Genomic DNA, 21829 nt, shown 5'->3' with positions numbered 1-21829 from the left:
AACCATACAACTCATTAGCAAAATAATAATCCAATTTAAAAATGGGCAGAGGATCTGAACAGCTATTGTTCTAAAGAAGACCTGGAGAGGGAGTTCCCGTTGTGGCACAGTAGTTAACAAATCCGACAAGGAACCATGAGGTTGCAGGTTCGATCCCTGGCCTTGCTCAGTGGGTGAAGGATCCGGTGTTGCGTGAGCTGTGGTGTAGGTCACAGACTCGGCTCAGATCCCATGTTGCTGTGGCTCTGGCGTAGGCCAGCGGCTACAGCTCTGATTCGACCCCTAGCCTGGGAACCTCCATATGCTGCGGGAGCGGCCCAAGAAATGGCAAAAAGACAAAAAAAAAAAAAAAAAGACCAGAGATGGCCAACGAGCACACGAAAAGATGCTCAGCATAACCAACCATCCGGGAAATGCAGATGAAAACCACAGTGGGGTACCACTTCACAGGTGTCAGCGTGCTGTTATCAAAAAGACGAGCGATCACGCATGTTGGGGGGTGTGGGGAAGAGAGACGCCTCAGGCACCATTGGTGGGAATGGAAATTGGTGCAGCCACCCTGGAGAGCATTGTGGAGTTCCCTCGAGAAATGAGAAATAAAACCACCCTATGATCCAGCAACTCCACTCCTGAGGATCCCTCTGAAGGAAACAAATTCACGATTTTCAAAGAGCTACCTGCACCCCCATGTTCACGGCAGCACCAGGTACAACCACCAAGCCACAGAGGCAGCCGGGTTGTTTTTGCAACTATGGCCATCGTGGTGTGTGACGGGCTGAACCGCGTTCCCCTAAAGTTCACGGGTTGGGTTCTAACCCCCAATACCTCAAAAGTGACCTATGTGGAGGTCGAGTCTTTCAAGAAGTTTTAAAGTTAAAATGAGGGCATTACGATGGACTCCAATCCAACATGACTGGTGTCCTTATAAGAAGAGGACACTAGGACACAGACACACAGAGGGCCCAGGTGAGGACACAGGGAGAAGATGGCACCAGCCCGCCACCAACACCCGAGCCCCGCCGACACCCCAGCCTCCTGACAGTAAGAAAGCAAATGCCTGCTGTTGAAGCCGCCCGGTTGGTGGCGTGTATTACGGCAGCCTGGGCAGGTTAACACACGGCGTCATGTTTCTGTGCTCCATGTACACATACGGTCTCAACACAAATTCAAAGGGCCCTCTCTTCAGATTCACAAGGACTTAATCATTTGCCCCAGGACGTCGGCTCAGCTAATTCATCACCAGAACAATGGCCCGTGGGAAGCAGGATTCAGGAGTCAGGCTGAGGCCCCCTGTGTTTTCACATCAAGCTCCATGCTCTATCAGTGGGTTAAGGATCTGCTGTGGTCACTGCTGTGGCTCAGGTTCGCTCCCTGGCCTGGGAACTTCTGCATGTTGTAGAGAGGCTCAAAAAAAAAAAAAAAAAAATCCATGCTTTAGGGAGCAACACTCTAACACAACAACCAATACATATTTCCATGCTCAAGTGGAATTCAATATCTTCGGTGGGAGAAAAATTCTGGCCTTGGAGTTCCCGTCGTGGCGCGGTGGTTAACGAATCTGACTAGGAACCATGAGGTGGCGGGTTCGATCCCTCAGTGGGTTAAGGGTCCCACGTTGTGGTGAGCTGTGGTGTAGGTCGCAGATGCGGCTCAGATCCCACGTTGCTGTGGCTCTGGTGTAGGCCAGTGGCTACAGCTCTGATTAGACCCCTAGCCTGGGAACCTCCATATGCTGCAGCTGTGGCCCTAGAAAGGACAAAAAAAAAAAAAAATTCTGGCCTTATAGCACTCACCTGGGCAATATGAATTATACCAAAATTATACCTAGGGTGACCCTCAGCCTAGGCGCCAAAATTTTTACAGCAAAATTTGAGTTCTATAGAAATAAACTATGAAGAGATTAAAAAAAAAAAACTTTTTGCAAAACCATAGGGAAGAAAAAATTACAATCTGTGTCAAGTTTTGAAAAACCTTCACATAAGGATTCATAGGCTGTATGCTTTCTAATATTATGAAAAAATTGTCTTTCCAACAAATATGTGGGCTTCCTCTCAGTAAAAATTAAAACTGGTACCACTCAAGGCATTTCCCTTTTTGCCTTGGCTGCCAAGAAGCTCGGGATCCAGCTTAGTGCCCCACCCTCGTCTTGCAGCTCAGTCCTGCCACATCCTTCCCGAGCTGCCCCATCAGGAGTCCCCCAGAGCCCCGCAAAGCAGGGGCTGGATGCTCCAGAGGGAGGGAAGCACCCCCACTCCCACCCCCCCCTACCCCCCTGAATCTAAATCCTTAGTTTCCTGAAAATGCTCCTTGCCTGGGGAGGTCGAGTGTGCTTTAAAGAGGATGCATCTGTCCTTCCACTGAATGGTCCAGGGTTTTTCTGCACTTTCATCTTACGAATGATTTTCTTTCTTTACTATGCTGTCTTTTCTTTTGGCTGAGGACTGGCCAGCAGCTCGGGCCCTGAAACCACGGGTCTCACCCCCACCTCCCCCTCACCAGGACCCTGACATCAAGAAGACCCCCAGTGACAACCACGCGGCTTTTCTGTCTGTTCCCCAGGAACAGGGCTCTCTGAAAAAGGAAGGAAGGGCTAAACTCTAAAATTTTGCTCAAAGCACTGAATGTTCTGACACACGTGGCTAAACGACACAGTCCCAGGCATTTTTTCAGTCCCACGGGTCGCGGCACAACAGCCGGCAAATAGGACCGTGGGGCCGAGCACGAGGCTTGGGGGGCCTGGGCAGCAGCATCCAGCCCCCTTTGGGGCTGTGACACTGCCTCCTGGTTGCCAGTCAGCGTCAGACTACATGTGGGACACAGAAAACCAATCTCTGCCACAAGCTTGTGTACAGCCCTTTCCTAGAATGTTCTAGAGAGAGGGTGCCTCCTAGCTGAGGGGGGTTACCAGAGGAAAGGTCCTCTCGGCGTTGGGAGGAACCCCGGGGACTGGCGGGTATCCAGCTGGCTGGAGACACAGTCACTCTTTTTTTTTTTTTTTGTCTTTTTAGGGTCATACCCATGGCAAGTGGGGGTTCCCAGCTAGGAGTGAAATCGGAGCTGCAGCTGCTAGCCTACACCATCATCACAGCAACGCCAGATCCAAGCCACATCTGGGACCTACACCACAGCTCATGGCAATACTGGGTCCTTAACCCACTGAGCGAGGCCAGGGATCAAACCCAAATCCTGCTGATTGTTAGCAGGTTTGTAACCCACTGAGCCACAACGGGAATCCCTCACATTCATTCTTTGACTTAAGAAGCCAGGAGTTCCTGTTGTGACTCAGCGGGTTATAAAACTGACTCGTATCCAGGAAGATTCGGGTTTGATCCCTGGCCTCCCTTGCTCAGGGGGTTAAGGATCCGGCGTTGCCGGGAGCTGCGGCGCTGGTGGCAGACGTGGCTCAGATCCCGAATTGCTGTGACTGTGGGGTAGGCCGATTCGACCCCTAGCCTAGGAACTTCCATATGCTGCAGGTGGGGCCCTAAAAAACCATTAATTAATTAATATGCTGGGGGTCCCTGGATCCTGGGCTGAGGAGCTGCCAGGTGGGCATTGCTATGGCTGAAGAAGCCTTAGGGGCATCTGCCAAAGCTGTTTAATTAATCACAGAGCTCAGGGCCTCTCATCCAAAGAAATAAATCTCTTTGAGGAAAGTCTCACCGGCGAGTGTGCATTTAGCCCTTTACCCAATGTATTACCTTGAGACAGAAACAGACACACAGAGAGAGAACAGACCGCGGTTGCCAAGGAGGAGGGGGAGGGACTGGGAGTTTGGGGTCAGTAGATGCAAACTACTACCTTTTGAGTGGCTAAGCCATGAGGCCCTGCTGGACGGCACAGGGAACCGGGCTAGACCGCGATGGAAGATAATTCAAGACGGCGAATGCATATACACGTGTGACTGGGTCACTTCGCTGCACAGCAGAAATTGGCACAACACTGTAAACCAACTATACTCTTTTTTTACGGCCACACATGGGAGTTCCCAGGCCAGGGACTGAGTTCGAGCCCCAGCCGCAGCAACGCTGGATCCTTTAACCCACTGCTCTGGGCCAGGCATCAAATCCTCGCCTCTGCAGGACCTGAGCTGCTGCAGTTGGATTCTTAACCCAATGTGCCACAGCAGGAACTCCCAACTATACTTTAATTAAAAACCTACATATATATAAGGTATAAATATATATACAGATATATAGTACCTTGAGGCATCTGCAAGTGTCTGGATTCAGTAACGACTGACCAACTACAAGGGCAAGTTCCTACGGTTTGACATGTCCCGCGCATCTTCCAGGCACCCAGCACTGCCCCAGCCAGGGATGGAAACGAGGGTAGATTAAGGCCCACAGCAGTTCCAGACACCTACACAGGAGGTCCAAGCCGGCGGGGGGGGGGGCGTCATGGAAACAGTGGGGATACAGGGCCGTGGGGGCGCTCACGGGGCTGGGGGCACCCCCTCCCGTGAACTCCATCAGGCTGCTACCCAAGCTACCACCGGCTCACTTAGAGCTCCCACTGGCTGAGCGCATGTGACTCCTGTTACTCCCAACAATACTTGGGAGGTAATAGGTTCTCCTATGATCCCGTTTTACAGAGGATGAACCTGAGGCCTAGGAAGGTCAAGCAGAGAGCCAGAGGCAAAGCTGTCCAGTGAGTAAAGGCAAAATTCCCGTGCCGGACTCCTAACCTATTCCCCCCCCCCAACCCCCCACCCCGGAAATAGACTGGATAATGACCTCCAAAGAGAGCAGCTTTGGGGAAAAGGGCCTTCGGGGGCGGGATGAAGCTCAGGACCCTGATGACCGTGGATGATCAGGTTGGCCCTCGAGGCCATCACAAGACAGAGGCGGGAAAGGGGACACACACAGAGGAAGCCACGTGCAAAGGGCGTGGGGGGAAACTGAGGATGTTGGCCCTGAAGACAGGTGTGATGTGGCCACCAGCCAAGGAAGTCAAGCAGCCCCCAAAAGGGGGGGACAGCAAAACGGGGGGGCTCCCCTAGAGCATCCGGAGGGAGCCCTGCCACTCCTTGTCTTGGACGCAGCAATACGGATGGACGCTTCTGCCGTCCAGAAGTGTGGGAGAGGAACCTTCTGTTGTTTCAACCACCAGGTCTGTGGGCCTCTGTCACAGCCGCCCCAGGAAATGAGTCGACCTCTGGATTCTTCTTTTAAGTAGTTTTCCAGGCCGCGGTTGGCTGGATGGCAGGACTTGGCGGAAAGTTCTGTGTTGCTGCAAAACTGGCCACCGTCGGACCTACGAAGGCTGATTCCTCTTCTGGAGGACAGATGTTGAGCTCCTTTAAACCGGAAACCATCCTGACCCTCTGTCTTCCCTGTGACCTGGATTTCTGGTCATCAGTCAGAACACTGTCTGTCCTGGCCTTTGGCCTGGCCACGTGCTTCCATCTTAAAAGGCGGCCCCCGAAAACAAGCCCAGCTCTTGCCTGGGTCTGATCCCAGGGCACTGCTGCCCCGTGGCCCTTGCAGGCCACGGCTGTGCACCTGAACTCAGGAGTGGATGTGTCTACCTCAGTGAAGCAGGAGGGATGCTCTGTGTCCACAGGGCTGGGCCCTTGTTTCTCGCAGGCAGCCCTGACCTGGGCCTGACGGGGCAGGAAGAGGACTGCTGAGGACTCGGCCTCCACCCTGATCTCACACGTCAGGCTCTGCCCCTCTAACCCCTGGGCCTGTCTGCTGAAGCCCTGAACCTTGTCAAGGTACCAACACTGAGATTCGAGCCAAGATCCTGGGTGTTCGGTTGTTGAAACTCTGGTTGTAGGTCAGGTTTGTGAACTTGAGCAGCCATTCTTGGCAGCCCGGCAGCCTCTCCAGGATCAGCCTCATCTTCACCAAAGGAGCCAACTCACAAGAGGGTCTTTAGGGAGCGGAAGAGCCGTCAGGCTCCAGCTGGGAAGGGGACTGTGTTGGAGGGAGCTAGGACACGCTTCCACTCCTTCCTCAAAGCAGAATGTGTTCCTGGGACATTAAGCGGGAACCGGGCAAGATTTCTTATGGTTTTTGTTTGTGCAAGAATCCAGCTGCCCTGCGAGTCATTAATTGGGTGATGGATTTCACAAGAAAAGCATCTGAGATTTGTGCTGTCTTTTCCACGGGTTTGTACCCCTGATTTATTCCAGCAGATTGCTCATTTTTTATATTAGCTTCTAAATTTAAAACATGTGCTGTTTTCCCTTAGCAATATGCAATTGGAATTCACTGGAGAGTTCTCATCTGGAGATGCCAGCTTTGTCTTCTCTGCCCTGTTGGAGGGAACCGGGGCTGTGCCCTTTCCCTGCTTGTGTTCACTTTACCTTGAGGGGCAAGCGGGGCAGTGTGGCTGCTAAGTCTCCTCCCAGAGTCTGACGTTTGTTCAGATGCCCGCGCCGAGTATTTTCAGTAACTGTATCCGACCTTCTAGTCTCACTGGGGGGACAGGATGCTCCCAGCCGGAGGCCACAGTCCAGAGCACGTAAAATAATCCGCAAAGCTCTGCAGGCACATTTGAGCACGAGCCTGGTTCTAGGCAGACAAAGCCCTGAGGCACAGGAGAGGAGCGCTTTGTTGCCAGAGGTGGGGCTGGGAGGTGCTTCTTTCTGGAATCCCAAACTTTCGGCATAGCCCCCACTCACGCACCCCTCTTCCCTTCAAGGGAAAGGGACGTGCAGATGAAATGGTGAATTCAAAGTCAGTTGTGACCAGGCTCTGCATAACCACGTCGCAATGTTACCAAAAGTTCTGGTTTTTAGAACGGATGCTGGAGGCGACCTGAAAGCCATGAGGGAAGTACCTGAGAGCGTGACAGCATCTCTGTAACACGCCACTCTTTCTCAACCAGGGAAAATTGTAATTATGAAAAGACCAGGTCGCTTCTTGGAAAATGTTACATGGTAAACAGCAAGCGGAGAGAGCAGAATGCAAAACTGCACATGTGGCAGGATTTAAATAAGGTTAAAAAAAAAACCTGGGAGGGAAAGGAACAGGAAAAAAAATAAAAATAATTTGCAGGGGTTCTGAGGCTTGCAGGGTGCGGGGGGGGGGGGGGGGGGGGAAACGTATCCTCCCCCTGAGGTTAGAATGGTGGTAAGTAAATACATCAGATTCTTGAATGAGAAGACAAAGTCCTAGCAGCCAAGAGGAAGCAGGTGTACCTGCCTCTGGGCTGAACTGTTTGAAAGGAGGTACCGAGTCCGTCCAAAGCCCTCTCTGCAGCCTCCTCTCGGGCCAGCCCCGCCTGTGCTGCGTGCTCAGATGTCCTGGGGAGGCTGGTGTCCACTTACCGGATGCCCCTCGCCCACCAGGCCACCACTCCGGGCCTTTGCCCCAAGTCACCAAGCCTGGGGTCAGCTGCTGCACGGATGGAAAATCCCAGCAGGGGCAGCCGTCCCCTAGAGAAGAGCAGTGGCACCTCAGGCCCCGCCCCCTTCACTCTCTGCTCCTCCAGCCCCAATGTCTGGGGCTTATCCTCAAGGTCGCCCCCTGTCTCAGATGACCGACGGGGACTCGGCCATCACAGCGCCCTGCCCAACCTGGTCTCCACACAGCCCGTAACCCTTCAGCCTTCTTCCCAACTCCATGGAAATGTCCTCGATGGCTCATTGGCTAAGATGAGTCATACGCCCCCCCACCTACAAGGGAGGTGGGAAAATGAGGTTTTTTCAATGAGGACGTTTCCACCCAAAAGCCCATCTGGACGGTGAAGGAAGGAGAGAGTGGATTGGGGGTCTGCCGGGCCCCCTCTAGTCGATTTGCCCAGCAGCAGGGCACACCTGAACACAGATGTGGGGGCTCCCAGCAGCAGCTGGGTGCCCCAGAGCTCCTGCTTTGGGCACTGTCCCGCTCAAGTCTACGTGCTCATCACCTGCCCAGCGGCCACAAGAGAAGGGATGACAGGTATCGTGGGAGAACAGGACACAGCAGCCCATGGAACATAAAGAACCTTGTCAAAAAAGAAGCCAGAGGCGTTCCCATCATGGCGCAGCAGAAAAGAATCTGATTAGTATCCATGAAGATGCGGGGTCAAGCCTGGGCCTCGCTCAGTGGATTGCAGTGAGCTGTGGTGTGGGTCACAGATATAGCTCGGATCCTGAGTTGCTGTGACTGTGGTTGAGCCGGTACCTTTAGCTCCAATTCGACCCCTAGCCTGGGAACTCCCATATGCCCTGGGTGTGGCCCTAAAAAGACCAAAAAAAAAAAAAAAGGAAGTGAGATCTGAGTCTGACTCTGTGATGCCTCTATCTTAGGGCTCCTTGACCTGCATGGGGACGTGGTTATGGGGAGCCCTGGGTACAAACCAGCAGATCCCAGCCCATGAGCAATGGCTGGGCTGAGGGAGCCTGACCCAGCACTTAACAAGAGGAAATGGAAGTGGAGGGGAGACTTCTGGATTCGAAAATAACTTAAGAGATACCATTACTAACTGGTGGATCCGACTTAAGCTACAACTCGAACAGTTAAAAAATTATGAAAATGGTCCCATAAGAAAATGGGCAGAAGATCTAAACAGACAATTCTCCAAAGAAGACATACGGGGGGCCAAAAAACACATGAAAAAAATGTTCAACATCACTCATCATTAGAGACATGCAAATCAAACCCACTGTGAGGTCCCACCTGACACCAGCCAGAAGGGCCATCCTCAAAGAGTCCACAGACAATAAGGGCTGGAGAGGGTGTGGAGAAAAAGGAGCCCTATGACACAGTTGGTGGGATTGTCAATGGGAGCAACCACTGTGGAAAGCAGTATGGAGATTCCTCAGAAAACTAATCACAGAACTGCCATTGGATCCAGCAATCCCACTCCTGGGCATCTGCCCAGAGAAAACCATGACTCACAAAGACACATGTACTCCGACGGTCACTGCAGCACTATTTACAAGAGCCAAGACATGGAAACAGCCAAAATGTCCATCGACAGAGGAGTGGATCCAGAAGATGTGGTACAGATACACAATGAAATATGACTCAGCCATTACAAGGAACGAAATATCGGCATTTTTAGCAACATGGATGGACTTAGAAATTATTATGCCAAATGAAGTCAGTCAGACAGTGAGACACCAACATCGAACACTATCACTTACATGTGGAATCTAAAAAAAGGACACAAAGAACTTCTTTGCAGAACAGATACTGACCCACAGACGCTGAAAAACTTATGGCTTCCTTTGGAGACAGGTTAGGGGGTGGGGGGATGCGCTGGGGGTTTGGGATGGAAATGCTATAAAATTCGGTTGTGGTGATTGTTGTACAACTATAAATGTAATAAAATCCACGGAGTAATAAAAAAAAGCAGAAAAAAATATGAAAATGGGAGTTCCCGTTGTGGCTCAGTGATAATGAACCCCACTAGTATCCACGAGGATGTGGGTTCCATCCCTGGCCTCACTCAGTGCGTTAAGAATCTGGCATTGCCATGAGCTGTGGTGCAGGCTGCAGATGCGGCTTGGATCCTGTGTTGCTGTGGCTATGGTGTGGGCCGGCAGCTGCAGCTCCAATTTGACCCCGTAGCGTGGGAACTTCCATATGCTGTAGGAGCAGCCCTTAAAAAAAAAAAAAAAAAAAATTATGAAAAAGTTGAGACCATTAGAAACTTCAACACACTGGATATTTGATGATATTAAGGAATTACTGTTTCAGTTTTTAAATAGGGACAGATGAAGTGATATGAGGAAGTGGCTTCAGAATAACAGGGGAGGGGGAGGGAGGGCTGATGGGGACGGGATCGGAGCCAGGAGGGGTCTGGGAGCATCTCGGGCTTATTTGTTACACTCCTCTCCCTGTGCGTCCATTTGTCTGCAGTGTTCTAGAGTGAAAGTCCCCGTGGCCCTGCCACGTCTGCACCACAGGAGCCCTGCCTGGTTCTGTCCCTGGTAGCTGGTCCCATCCTCTCAGGTTCGTCGCCACCGGCCTCCTGGCTCCTGGTTTCCTCGCTGGGCCCTGACCTGACTCTGTATAGCTTCCCGTGGCTGCTGTGACGAATTACCACCTTTAGTGGCTTAAAGCAAGAAAAATGGGCTCTCTGGCCCTGGAGGTCAGGAGTCTATAACTAGGTGGGGGCAGGCCTGCGTTCCCTCCGTTTCCTTCCTGCTGCAGCCTCCAGAGGCTCCATGCCCCGGGGTGGCGGTCCCCTCTCCACCTGCCAGGCCAGTGGCACCGGGCTTCTCCCGTCCCTGCCTCCCTCGTCACGTCAGCTCCCTCTGGCTCTGACCCTCTGGCTCCCTCTCCTATGGACCCTGGCAATGACACTGGGGCACAGAAGGTGTGTGTCATGCCCTCTTGATGTCCTCAGCCTAATCCCACCCGCGGAGTCCCCTTGGCACTCGAGGCACCACTCACGTGGCGGGCGGGGACATGGACTCCTTTGGGGACATCGCTCAGCCCTCCACACCCCTCCTTGTCCCTTGTCAGCCTCACGGCTCCCTCCCACACTCCTGAAAGTCACCCTGTCTGCGGAGTGGCCCTGGCCACTGCACCTGAGATGGCACGCCCAGGCCCCGGCCCACCTGTCACTCTCCTACATCATTTTTCTTCACGGCAGAACTGTCACCCCATATTCTGCGTCTGTCCATGTCTTTGTCATCTTCCCCACTGCCCTCTGCATTCCAAGGGACTGAGAGCTCGTGGACACTGGAGAATCACCATGAAAACAACGCCTGGTGCATAGCTGGTGCTCATGAAAAGGTGTCCCATATTTAAATAAAACTATAAATTTCTCATTGCCTCCAAAAATGAAAATAAATATAAATAAGATAAAATGTGTCCATTAGTGAACGGACGCCCGCCTGACCCTCACCACCGGTCCATGCTAGTGGAACCTTCCACCCGCTGACCCCCCACTCACCATCCCAGCTCCCGGCCAGGCACCTGCACCTGCAGCCTCGCCCCCTGCAGGCAGCCCTGCACGCTGCGGGCATCATGCCCCCCTGGGCTGCACGCCGGCCACTGGAGCAGCTGCAGGAGACCGTGATACCCAGCCACGGGGAAGAAGAGAAAAGAGATGCCAGGGCGGCTGCCCAGAGGAGAGGGGGCTTGAACTGGGTCCGGGGGCTGCAAGAATTAGCAGCGTCTCTCCCACGGCCCACAGGTGTGCTTTGGCATGCCCGTCTTTGAGAAGGACCCTCCTGGAAGCCCACCTGTCCTCCAGATTCTGCTCGGTCTCTCTGAGCCCCTTCTCAGTAAATGCCTGTGAAGCATCACCTCTCCTTGGCTCCTGGATGCTGACTTTCCTGTGCTCTTCCTGCCTCACTCCATCTCTGCACGCACTTCCTCCCGTACCAACATCTAAGTCCCAGGGTTCCTTCCCTTCTCCCGACCTTGCCCGTAGTCCAGATGCCACCTGCACACCCAAGGTTACTGCAGCCCAGCCCCACCTCTGAGCTCCAGCACCAAAGAGCCACTCAGGCAGCACCTGCTGTGTCTCCATCTCACCCCCTCTCAGTGTAAACTGTTACTGTCAGAAGCGCTAATAATAAGCTTCGTCTTCCGCCGCTCCTGCAGAATCGGCCATCTCTCCATTGCTGGACCAGGACATGCCACCTTACTGTCCTCTTCCTCTCCTGCATCTCCTTGGTCACCAAGTCCCACAGCTTCAGTGGCCGAAACGTCCCTTGACCCCATCTCCCCCCACTGCCTTCTCCTGCCTACACTGCAGCTCTCCGCACTTTTCAAAATACAGTTAGTTGCCACTCAGAGCCCCTCGCATGCACCGGCAGCTGGGACACGCCTGGCATCCATCAGCGACCCAGCCGGCACAGAGCCGGGACTTCCTTCTCAGTGTGTCCACCAGCACTCAGCACATTTTTCACCATCTAGGTTGACCGCACAATTCCAGGGGCAGACTCCGGGTTACTCCTGGGGCCCGGTGTAAGCAGCAGTCATGCCCTTTTCACTCTCAAGAGGGTCCCCCTTAAACAACAGAGTGCACAGGCATCCTATTTACACACCAGCATGGCAGGCACCTGGCACGTTCTCTACTGAGTTTCCAGAGAGCAAAGCTTATGATCTATTCATATGTGTCTTTTTTTTGTCTTTTTTTTTGCTATTTCTTGGGCCTCCCCTGTGGCATATGGAAGTTCCCAGGCTAGGGGTCGAATCGGAGCCGTAGCCACCAGCCTACGCCAGAGCCACAGCAACGCGGGATCCGAGCCGTGTCTGCGACCTACACCACAGCTCACGGCAACGCCGGATCGTTAACCCACTGAGCAAGGGCAGGGACTGAACCTGCAACCTCATGGTTCCTAGTCGGATTCGTTAACCACTGCGCCACGACGGGAACTCCTCATATGTGTCTTGATGACCAGCACCTGCCACAGTGAATGGCACATAAACATCTGTTTACCTAAAGAATGAAGGCAAGAACAACCCCTAGGAATTCATGGCGTGGCTCAGTGGTTAACGAGCCCAACTAGAAACCATGAGGTTGCAGGTTCGGTCCCTGGCCTCGCTCAGTGGATTAAGGATCTGGCGTTGCTGTGGCTGTGGTGTAGGCTGGCAGCTACAGGTCCAACTCGACCCCTAGCCTGGGAACCTCCATATGCCTGGGTGCAGCCCTAAAAAGACAAAAGACAAAAAAAAAAAAGAATAGCCCCCCCATAGCACAGGAAACGATACCAATATTTTGTAATAACTTATAAGGGAAAAGAATCTGAACAAGAATATGTATAAACATATGTATACATATGTAACTGAATATACATATTTTATATGTATATATATAACTGAACCACTGTGCTCTATACCAGACGCTAACACAGCGTTGTAAATCAACTATACTTCAATTTAAAAAAGAATAGGAGGCTCCCTGACAGCTCAGTGGGTTAAGGATCTGGTGTTGCTGTGAGCTGTGGTGTAGGTTGCAGATGCGGCTCGGATCCCATGTTGCTGTGGCTGTGGTGTAGGCTCCAACTAGACCCCTAGCCTGGGAAACCTCCATATGCCCGGGTGTGGCCCTAAAAAAGACAAAACGCCAAAAAAAAAAAAAGAATACCCCCCCCATAGCACAGGGAACAATACCAATTTTTTTGTAATAACTTATAAGGAAAAAGAAGCTGAACAAGATTTTATATATACACAGTGTCTAAGTCAACTATACTTCAATTGAAAAAAGAATAGAAGGTTCCCTGATGGCTCAGTGGATTAGGGGTCTGGCACTGACACTGCTGTGGCTCAGGTCACTGCTATAGGTCACTGCTGAGGTGCAGATTCAGTCCCTGAACCAGGAACGTTCACATGCCATATGGGCATCCCCCCCCCAAAAAAAAAGAATAGCCCGTCATGAGATCAGAAATTCTCAAAAGAACCAAATGACTCCTCTGCCCAGGGGACCGCCATCCCCTCTGTGCAAGAAGAGAGGGTCCCAGTGGTCTGAGGACCGTCTGGCCTGGGAGATGCCGAGGCCTTCCTTCGCCACCTGGAGAGCCGTCACCCACCTTCACACGTGCCGTCCAGCTTCCGGGGACACAGGGCCGGCGTCTCGGGGTGACGGGCACAGTGGTAGGAGCCCTCTGTGTTTACACACGGCTCCCCTCCGGAGCAGGTGTTGAGTTCGTCGTGGGAACATTCATTCACGTCTGTCGAAAAGGAGGAGCGGTGAGGACGCTCATCCGTTGTCCCTCATTACCCTCCAAACTTTTTCACAGGAGCAGAGGAAGGGGGTCAGCCCGCGGTCCCAAGGGCCTCTGCACGCCCTGCTCTACAGGCCCCATCAGCCCCCAGCCCCGGTCACTGGGGCAGCTGGTCCAAGGCTCAAGGCACTGCTCTGGGTGCTTGGGCGGCGGCTGTGGGCTCAGCAAATCACTTCGGGGCTGTGCTGAATCTGAAATGATGGGGTCTAGGGAGTTCCCGTTGCGGCTCAGCAGAAACAAATCCGACTAGTATCCATGAGGATGCAGGTTCAATCCCTGGCCTCATTCAGTGGGTCAGGGATCCGGCGTTGCCGTGAGCAGTGGTGTAGGTCACAGACACTGCTTGGGTCTGGCATTGCTGTGGCTGTGCTGTAGGCTGGTAGCTGTAGGTCTGATTCGACCCCTAGCCTGGGAACTTCCATATGCCACAAGTGCAGCCCTAAAAAGCAAAAAAATGATGGCGGCTAGACCTCCTCCCCAAGCATCAATCCTGTGGACGGCAGTGCGTGGACAGAAATGAGGGCGGAGCGGCTCCTGACCGGCAGGAGGGGCCTGGTCCTTCCACGGCCCCCTTACTCGCCTATGCGGTGGGAGCACCAGCTCAGGTCTGCCGGACAGGCTTCTCCATGACCAGGACAGAGCAAGACAGGCAGAGGTCACATCTCCACCTCATCAAGCCCAGTCGGAAAAAGGTCATCACGGCCCCCACGAAGCACCCACCCCTCTCTTGGCCGCAGTGGGAGGCTGTGGGTTCTGCACCAATCACAGCTCTTCGTGCTGCCGCCCCTCCCCTGGAGGAGAGTTACTGAGATGTCCAATCAAAGACGCGCGTCCGCTTCCGCAGCATCCAATCCAGAGCAAGCCCCACCCCCTCAGCCCTCCCTCACCTGCGCCACCCGGTCAAAGCCACAGACCATCACGGAGTCTCTCTGTGTCCCGCTGAGATGCTCCCAGTCCCCGCCCTGAGCCTTCCCTCTCCTTGCTCCAGATTCCCGTGGTCAGAACAGACAAGACAGGCACTTTGCTTATTGGCGCGGCTCAGTCTGGTTTTCAGGAACATTTGTGGCATTGGAAGGGAATTAATTGCCATCATTAGAACGTTCCCTGGGTCCCAGACCCTGGCATGGTGACGTGTGACCTTTAGTGTCACAGAAGGAGCTTCCTCAGCAAGAGCAGCCCAGGAATGCAGCAAACTGCCAATGCCTCCTGTTGTGGCAAAGAAAGTTCCAGCCGAGCCCAGCCTCTGCTCACGCACTGTCCACGGCAAAGCCAAGCCACTGAAACAGGCCATGTGGCCCACAGCCACACGTATTTCCTGTCTGGCCTTTTTTAGAAAGTTTACCGATCCCTGATATAGATTCTCCTTCAAAAAAAAAAAAAAAGAATGAAATAACACCATTTGCAGCAACATGGATGGACCTCGAGATTCTCATACTAAGTGAAGTAAGTCAAAGACAAATGTCATATGTTATCACTTATACACGAAATCTTTTTTTAAAAAAATGATAGAAATGAGCTTATTTACAAAATAGAAACAGACTCACCGACTTCAAAAACAAACTTATGGTTACCAGGGCGGAGGGCGGGGTAGGGATGGCCTGGGGGTTTGCGGATGGCACAGGCACACTGTGGTCTACGGGATGGAGGGTCCACAGGGGCCTGCTGTCCCGCCCAGGGAGCTCCACCCCATATTCTGTGATCGTCTATGTGGGAAAAGAATCTGAAATAGAGTGGATGCGTGTACATGTATAACTGAATAGGAGTTCCCATGGTGGCCCTGAGGTAACGAATCCGACTAGTATCCATGAGGACACCGGTTCAATCCCTGGCCTCGTTCAGTGGGTTAAGGATCCGGCATTGCCGTGAGCTGTGGTGTCGGTCACAGATGCGGCTCGGATCCCGCGTTGCTCTGGCTGGGGTATAGGCCGGAAGCTGTAGCTCTGATTCGACCCCCAGCCTGGGAATTTCCATATGCCACAGATGCGGCCCTAAAAAAGACAAAACAAAACAAAAAAAGTATAACCGAATCACTTAGCTGTACAGCAGAAATTATCATAAATTATCATAATGTTGTAACTCAACCGTACTTCAAAAAAACTTTTAAAAATGAAAAGAAAAAAAAGACCAGGTGATTTCTTCCAGAAACACATCTGTGGGCTTTCCCAAGCTCAGCTTTGTGCAAATTCTGCCGACAGAGCCTTCTGGAGGCAAGGATGCTCTTGGTGAGGGTGGGGCAGAGGCAGGAGGGGAATCTGGGAGCTGGGGAGACAGGTCGTGCCTGTGCTGCTCCGGGATGTGTCCTCTGGCCCCCCCCGGAGGGAAGAAGCTGGGCCTGAGGGGCTGCAGAGGCGACAGAGCGGGCAAGGAAAAACGACACCGGAGCAGAACCAGCTCCCGACATGCCGGCTTCAGAACCTGGAGGTCAGACTTCCGGCCAGGATGAGCTAACGATGGGTCGGACCATCCCTCGCCTGCCGGGGGACTCCTCACTCCTGCGGTCCCTGCCCCGCACCCCCAGGGGACACCGACCGAAGCCCCACCTTGCACCCGGATGCCGGTCACTTCATAGACGCGCTTCACCATGCTGCCCAGCGCCGTGGAGACACGGGCCACCGGCACCGGCTGTGGCAGGCCCAGCAGCAGCCAGGACACTGTGGTCGAGGTGTCCCCGCCGGCTGCATGCAGGTGGTGGACGGTGGCGTTCAGTGGCTGCAGGGCACCGGTGACCTGAGAAACCAGAGTCAGGGTGTCACATGGTGGAAGAGTGCTTCCAGGGGACAGACTGGGAGACAGAGGCCCAAAGATGTTAAAATTAATTGTAACACACACACACACACACACACACACACACACACACACACGCGCTCCATTCTCCTGTGCAGAAAAAAAAAAGGCAAAACCTATACAATATTTTTCTTTTGGTCATCATTCCAATAAAAGCCCTGCAAAGCAGATTATAAATTCTTTGGGTTGAATTGTGGCTCCCCCCTAAAGCTCTCCACGCTGGGGTCCTAAGCCCCCAGAATCTCGGAATGTGGCCCCTTAGGGGACAGGGCTGTTGCAATGTACGTGGTGAAGGTGAGGTCGTTAGGGTGGCCTCCGTCCAGTGTGTGTCGTGTCCTTATGCCAAGAACTTTGGACACAGACGGACACTGGCAGAGAATCTAAGGACACGGGGAGAGGCCAGGGAGCCGCCTGGAGCCGACCTCCACCTACAAGCTCTGAACTTGCCTTATGGCAGCCCCAGGGAGAAACCCTGGGCAGTGGCACCCCTGGGCCCCGCCCTTGCGGCTGATGACAGAGAGTCGGGCCTGGAATTAGGGAACTAGACATCAAGCCACAGCCTCACGTTGTGCACGTCAGCTATTTTCTGAAGTTGAATGATCCCTTTTCTCATTTCATATGAATTCTTTTTGCTCTCCTCTGGTATTTCAAAGTCTCAAGCTACAGTTTGCCTTGCGACACAGGGCCAAGGAGCGTGGACCACCCAGGCAGAGGAGCATCAGGAAGCAGGCTTTGCCGGGACACCCCCCTCCACCCCCGTCTCCATCGGGACCTGAAAGGGGCGGGGGGGGGCACTGGGCCCCGGACCCTCCTCGGCAGACCTGAAACCGTTCCCAGGGAGGCAGACCAGGAAGCCAGCACTGGCCTCGTGTAAATCCCTTAGTCACGTGCCCAGCACCTGCTGCGGTCAGGAGCCCGTGTGGACAGGCCCCTCCTGTGAAGCGGAGCACAACCCACACACCAGAGGAGACACCGGGGACATGGGACAATGACGTGCAGCAACCAACAACCACAGCAGCTCAGAAGTGACACGTATGAGCATCGTTTAAAGATCTTCACATGTGCTGTCTACACCTCACAGCCACTGTTTCAGGGAGAACTATTTCTGTTCAATGGAGGAGACATCGAAGGCACAGAGAGGTTAGGTAACTTGCCCAAGGTCACACAGCTGATGAGTGACAGCGTTGGGATTTGAATCCAGTAGTCTGGCTCCAGAACCATTCTTTACTGGGCAATTAGGCATCTCCAACCCTCCAATGAGCCAAGAAAAAAAAAAAATCACTTCCAGCTGGGGCACTGAAGGCTCCTGGGTCCAGGCAGTGTTTGGAAAATACCTCTCAAGCCCTTTTACTGGGCGGCCCAGAACGAGGTGAGGAGTGTGCCGTCTGTTCTGGGCCCACCCCCACTGACTCTGGGTCTGACATTGTGACACCTGGCACACATCTATGGGACCTGACAGTCAGCCAGGCCCAGCCACACAATGTGCGGGGCCTAGCACAGAAGGAAAATGTGCAGCCCCTTGTTCAAAAATCAAGCACTTCAAGAGGCAAGAGCAGAGCATTATAGGAGATGCAGGGCCCTTCCAAGTGGGAGGTGACTGTGTGGGGTCACCTCCCCGTGAAGCTGTCCTGGGGTCAGACCACCACCCCGGGAAGGCATCGTAGGGTGGTGACAAGCAGCGTCTGCCCCCTGCTGGGTTCCCCAGACAGAGGGACACAGCGCGTGAAGTTGTCCTGATTGGCAGGTGCTGCCGAGGCGTCAGAAAGCACCCACGGCCTTGCCCCTCGGGGGACCTGTGGCATCCAGGACAGTTTTGGTTGTCACAGCTGGGCACGTTTCTGTGTCCTGTGCATAGAGGCCAGGCATGCTGTGAATCCTACGGGGACAGGCAGCCGCAAGACAAAGAGCCACCAGCCCCAAGGGCGAGGGGGAGGAGCCCGGTTTGCAGGCTCCTTCCAGGCACTTCCAGAACCTCTACAGAATTCCCGATGTGGGGGCTGAAGCTCCGGGGCAAGGGGTGCATGAGGACACAGCTCTGGGCAGGGTGTCTGTGTCTGGGAACTTTTATTGAAGTCACAGACCCTGTAAGGGGGAGGGGCTCCGTGCTCGACGGGGTGGGCCTGAACACCCTGACCTCAAATCGCGCCCAAGAGTGTGTTTTATTGCATGAAAATCCTAGCTCTTAGAGCTTTGGGTCTTTTTCGTTGTTGTTGTTTTGGCTTTGCAGGGCCGCACCTGCAGTAGTATATGGGAGTTCCCAGGCCAGGGGTGCAATCAGAGTTGCAGCCGCCGGCCTATGCCACGGCCACAGCAACACCAGATCCAAGCCGTATCTACGACCTACACCACAGCTCCTGGCAACCTGGATTCTTAACCCACTGAGCAAGGCCATGGATCAAACCCGCATCCTCATGGATACTAGTTAGGGTCTGAAACCGCTGAGCCTTGATGGGAACTCCCTTAAAGCCATTTTTAAGTAAGAATTCACATTTGGTTCAGAGTCAGGCTTTGGGGGTCACGCGTGGAACCCCTCCCCGACCGCCAGCTCCCAGCTGCACACCACCGGGCGTCCTGCAGGCGCCCCCCGCCCCCACCTACCATGGAGTGCAGGAGCCTCATGTGATCCAGGAGCCTGGGGTCCACCTGCAGGAGCTCCTGGAAGTCCATCTTCACCAGGACCGTCAGGTTGTACCAGAAACTCGCCAGCTTCCTTTCTGGAGCTGCAGGAGGGCACTGGGTGAGCCTCAGGCCCGGGACAGGGCAGGGTCCCCGGGGGCCACACTACACAAATGTATGACGTGTTATGATATCTAGTCCCTATTACAGATTTATATATATTTCCTTCGCCCTGCACCTTGACCAGCCACTTCTGGGAGCGGGCACTGAGGGCCAGGCCACCGACCTGCTGAATATGGGTTCTTGAGGAGGATTTGGGTCCCCATGGGGCAGCCTTACACAGTTCAGTTCCCAGCGAGCTCCAGCGGGGGCTCCGAGGACCTCCCCCGGGTTCCCTTCCCCCAGACTTGGGAAACTGGGGTCCTTCCCTGCTCTCCCAGAACACCTTCCCTGCCCCGGGGCCCAGAGAGCGGGCCCCGCCCATGAGGGTCAGTGCTGGATTTTGATGAGTGAAGTGTCCCCTCCTCCCAGAGCAGGGCCTGGCCCCGCCCCGCTCAGCTTCCCGAGGGAGGCCTGCGTTGCTCAGGTCTTAGCCCTACCTCCAGGCGTGGGAGCCGTGCAGACGAGGCCCCCTGACACGGGGCAGCACTTCTGGAGTCCAGGGCAGTCCACATCCAGGGTGCATGGCGAGGTGGACGCTTCTGGCCCCACCACAGGGCAGATTCCAGGTCTGGATGCAAACTCCGAAGACCGATTCCGGGCTGGGGGGGCAAGGGACCAGTCATCAGGACTGTGTTGGCAGCAGAGTCTTTTTTTTTTTTTTTTTTTTGCTTTTTAGGGCCGCGCCTTTGGCCTATGGAAGTTCCCAGGCTAGGGGTCAAATCAAACCTGCAGCTGCTGGCCTACATCACAGCCTCAGCAACGTGGGACCCAAGCTGCATCTGAGAATCATACCATAGCTCACAGCAAGGCCGGATCCTTAATCCACTAAGGGAGGCCAGGGATCGAACCCACATCTTCAGGGATGCTAGTCAGGTTCTTCACCCACTGAGCCACAACGAGAACTCCCAGCAGCAGAGTCCTTGATGGGCTGCGTGATGCTGCCCCTGGATGGCTCCTGGCCCTGGGTCGTCTGGGGTTCCGAGGTGCACGGCCCAGCCCTCTTGAGAGCCGTGTCCAGGCCTGGGCAGCACCGTCCCGCGTCCTGCAGAGCATCCATCAGGGGCCATCTGCTCTGACTCTAACTAGCCTGACCGTCTCTCCTGGGAGGAGGGAAGCTTCAGCTGGGGGCCCGGGGGCCCCTTTGCTCTAGGCCTCCGGAGCCCGGGTACGGGGACCTCCACCAGCTTCCAGAGGCCCCCTTGCTGCTTGTGTGCTAACCCCTCACTCACTCACTCACTCATTCAATATTTATTGGGCACCTACTGTGTGCCAGACATGGTACCAGGGCCCAGGACCCAGCAGTGAGCCAGAGGGCAAGTCCCTGCCTTCAGGACACTTAGACTCCAGCAGACAGAGGCCAGTATACAAATAGAAGTACTGAAAGCTTCGGATGGAAGCTTCAAGGAAGAAGGTAGGGGCCAGTGGGGGGCCGCCTGGGGGGGCCAGGGCTCTGGCGGGCAGCCATCAGAGAGCAGGCTTGATGCCTGGCAGGCAGGCAGGCAGGCAGGAGAATGGGCGAGGAGGCCAGAGGGCCCCTGGGACAGAACAATGACACTAGGAAGTAAAGGAAAATCCAGACAGAGTGTGGATTACAATTAACACTGTGCCAGCATCAGCCTTTCCCGGGACCAATGTGCTTGGTAACCGACAAGCTCACGTTAGGGACCCGGGGAGAGGGGGACTCCACTGTCTCCAAATACTTAATCAAAAACTATTCTAAGAGTTCCCTGGCGGCTCAGTAGGTTAAGGACCCAGTACTGTCACTGCTGCTGCTCAGGTCGCTGCTGTGGCGAGGGTTCAATCCCTGGCCAGGAACTTCCACGGGCCATGGGCACAGCCAAAAAAAACCTAGTCTAAACTAAGAGGTTTACAGGCCACCAAGAAAAGCTGGCTTCCAAAAATGCTCACTTGATCACAACAGAGGGCTTTTGAGTCATAGCTCGTCTTAATTTGGAGGCAGCTGGAAACCCCCTGCCCTACCCCCCCCACCCCACCCCCAGGGCTGGCCGGCTTAGAGAGCCCAAGAGAACACTCCACAACTCTGATTTGGTAGAAAGTCAAAAGTCTGCTTCTCTTTCTCTAACTCGATGCAAACAACGAGCCAGGACCGCCCAGCCCCTGGCCACCCCGGGTCCTTCTCAGTTCAATGAGCCAAGGGGAAGATTTCCGTCTGAGCCACAGCCCTAAAGACTCCCCAGGGCTGGGGAATAATTGGGTGGTAAGCCCTCCTCAGCAGCCTCCTGAGGAAGCCACCAGCCTGGGGGAGACGGGAAGTCTGAGGTCGGCTCCTGGTCCCATGGGAACCTGGGCCCCCCTGACGATGAGCCGGCAGAGGAGGCAGGCAGGGCAGGAACCGGGCGATGGTGCAGATGGTGAGGGGCCACTGAGGCCCCAGCTCTGCTCCTGGATCCATCCTGAGTTTTGCACCCAACTTGGGCGTAGCAGCAGCATTATTTGTAACAAAGAACTGGAAACCCCTAGATGTGACAAGGTTGGAGGCTGCCTCATGCGGATCCAGCCTGATGAGGTAATGCCTTGTGGCCATTAAATCATGCTGGAGAACACTGCTTGTTGACACCCGGAATGTTCCAGATAAACCCCCGAGTGGCCAAAGGGTGCTACGACACGTCTCGGGGAGGGTGA

At 54.2% G+C, this 21829-nt stretch overlaps 1 protein-coding gene across 1 annotated transcript in view; it reads right to left on the bottom strand.

Annotated features, from left to right (window-relative positions):
- Positions 1-21829, bottom strand: part of UMODL1 (uromodulin like 1) — a 68992-nt gene that overhangs the window by 39208 nt on the left and 7955 nt on the right. The window contains exons 3-6 of the mRNA XM_047797106.1: positions 19624-19785; positions 19007-19128; positions 16165-16351; positions 13430-13570 (exon numbers count right to left, since the gene is read on the bottom strand). Of these exons, the coding sequence (XP_047653062.1) occupies positions 13430-13570; positions 16165-16351; positions 19007-19128; positions 19624-19785 (612 nt within the window). The remainder of the gene's footprint in view (positions 1-13429; positions 13571-16164; positions 16352-19006; positions 19129-19623; positions 19786-21829) is intronic.

This window comes from Phacochoerus africanus, chromosome 1 (assembly GCF_016906955.1).
Source record: "Phacochoerus africanus isolate WHEZ1 chromosome 1, ROS_Pafr_v1, whole genome shotgun sequence".
Taxonomy (NCBI): domain Eukaryota; kingdom Metazoa; phylum Chordata; class Mammalia; order Artiodactyla; family Suidae; genus Phacochoerus; species Phacochoerus africanus.
Note: the sequence above shows the minus strand (reverse complement) of the source record. Positions and strands in the feature narration are given on the sequence as shown.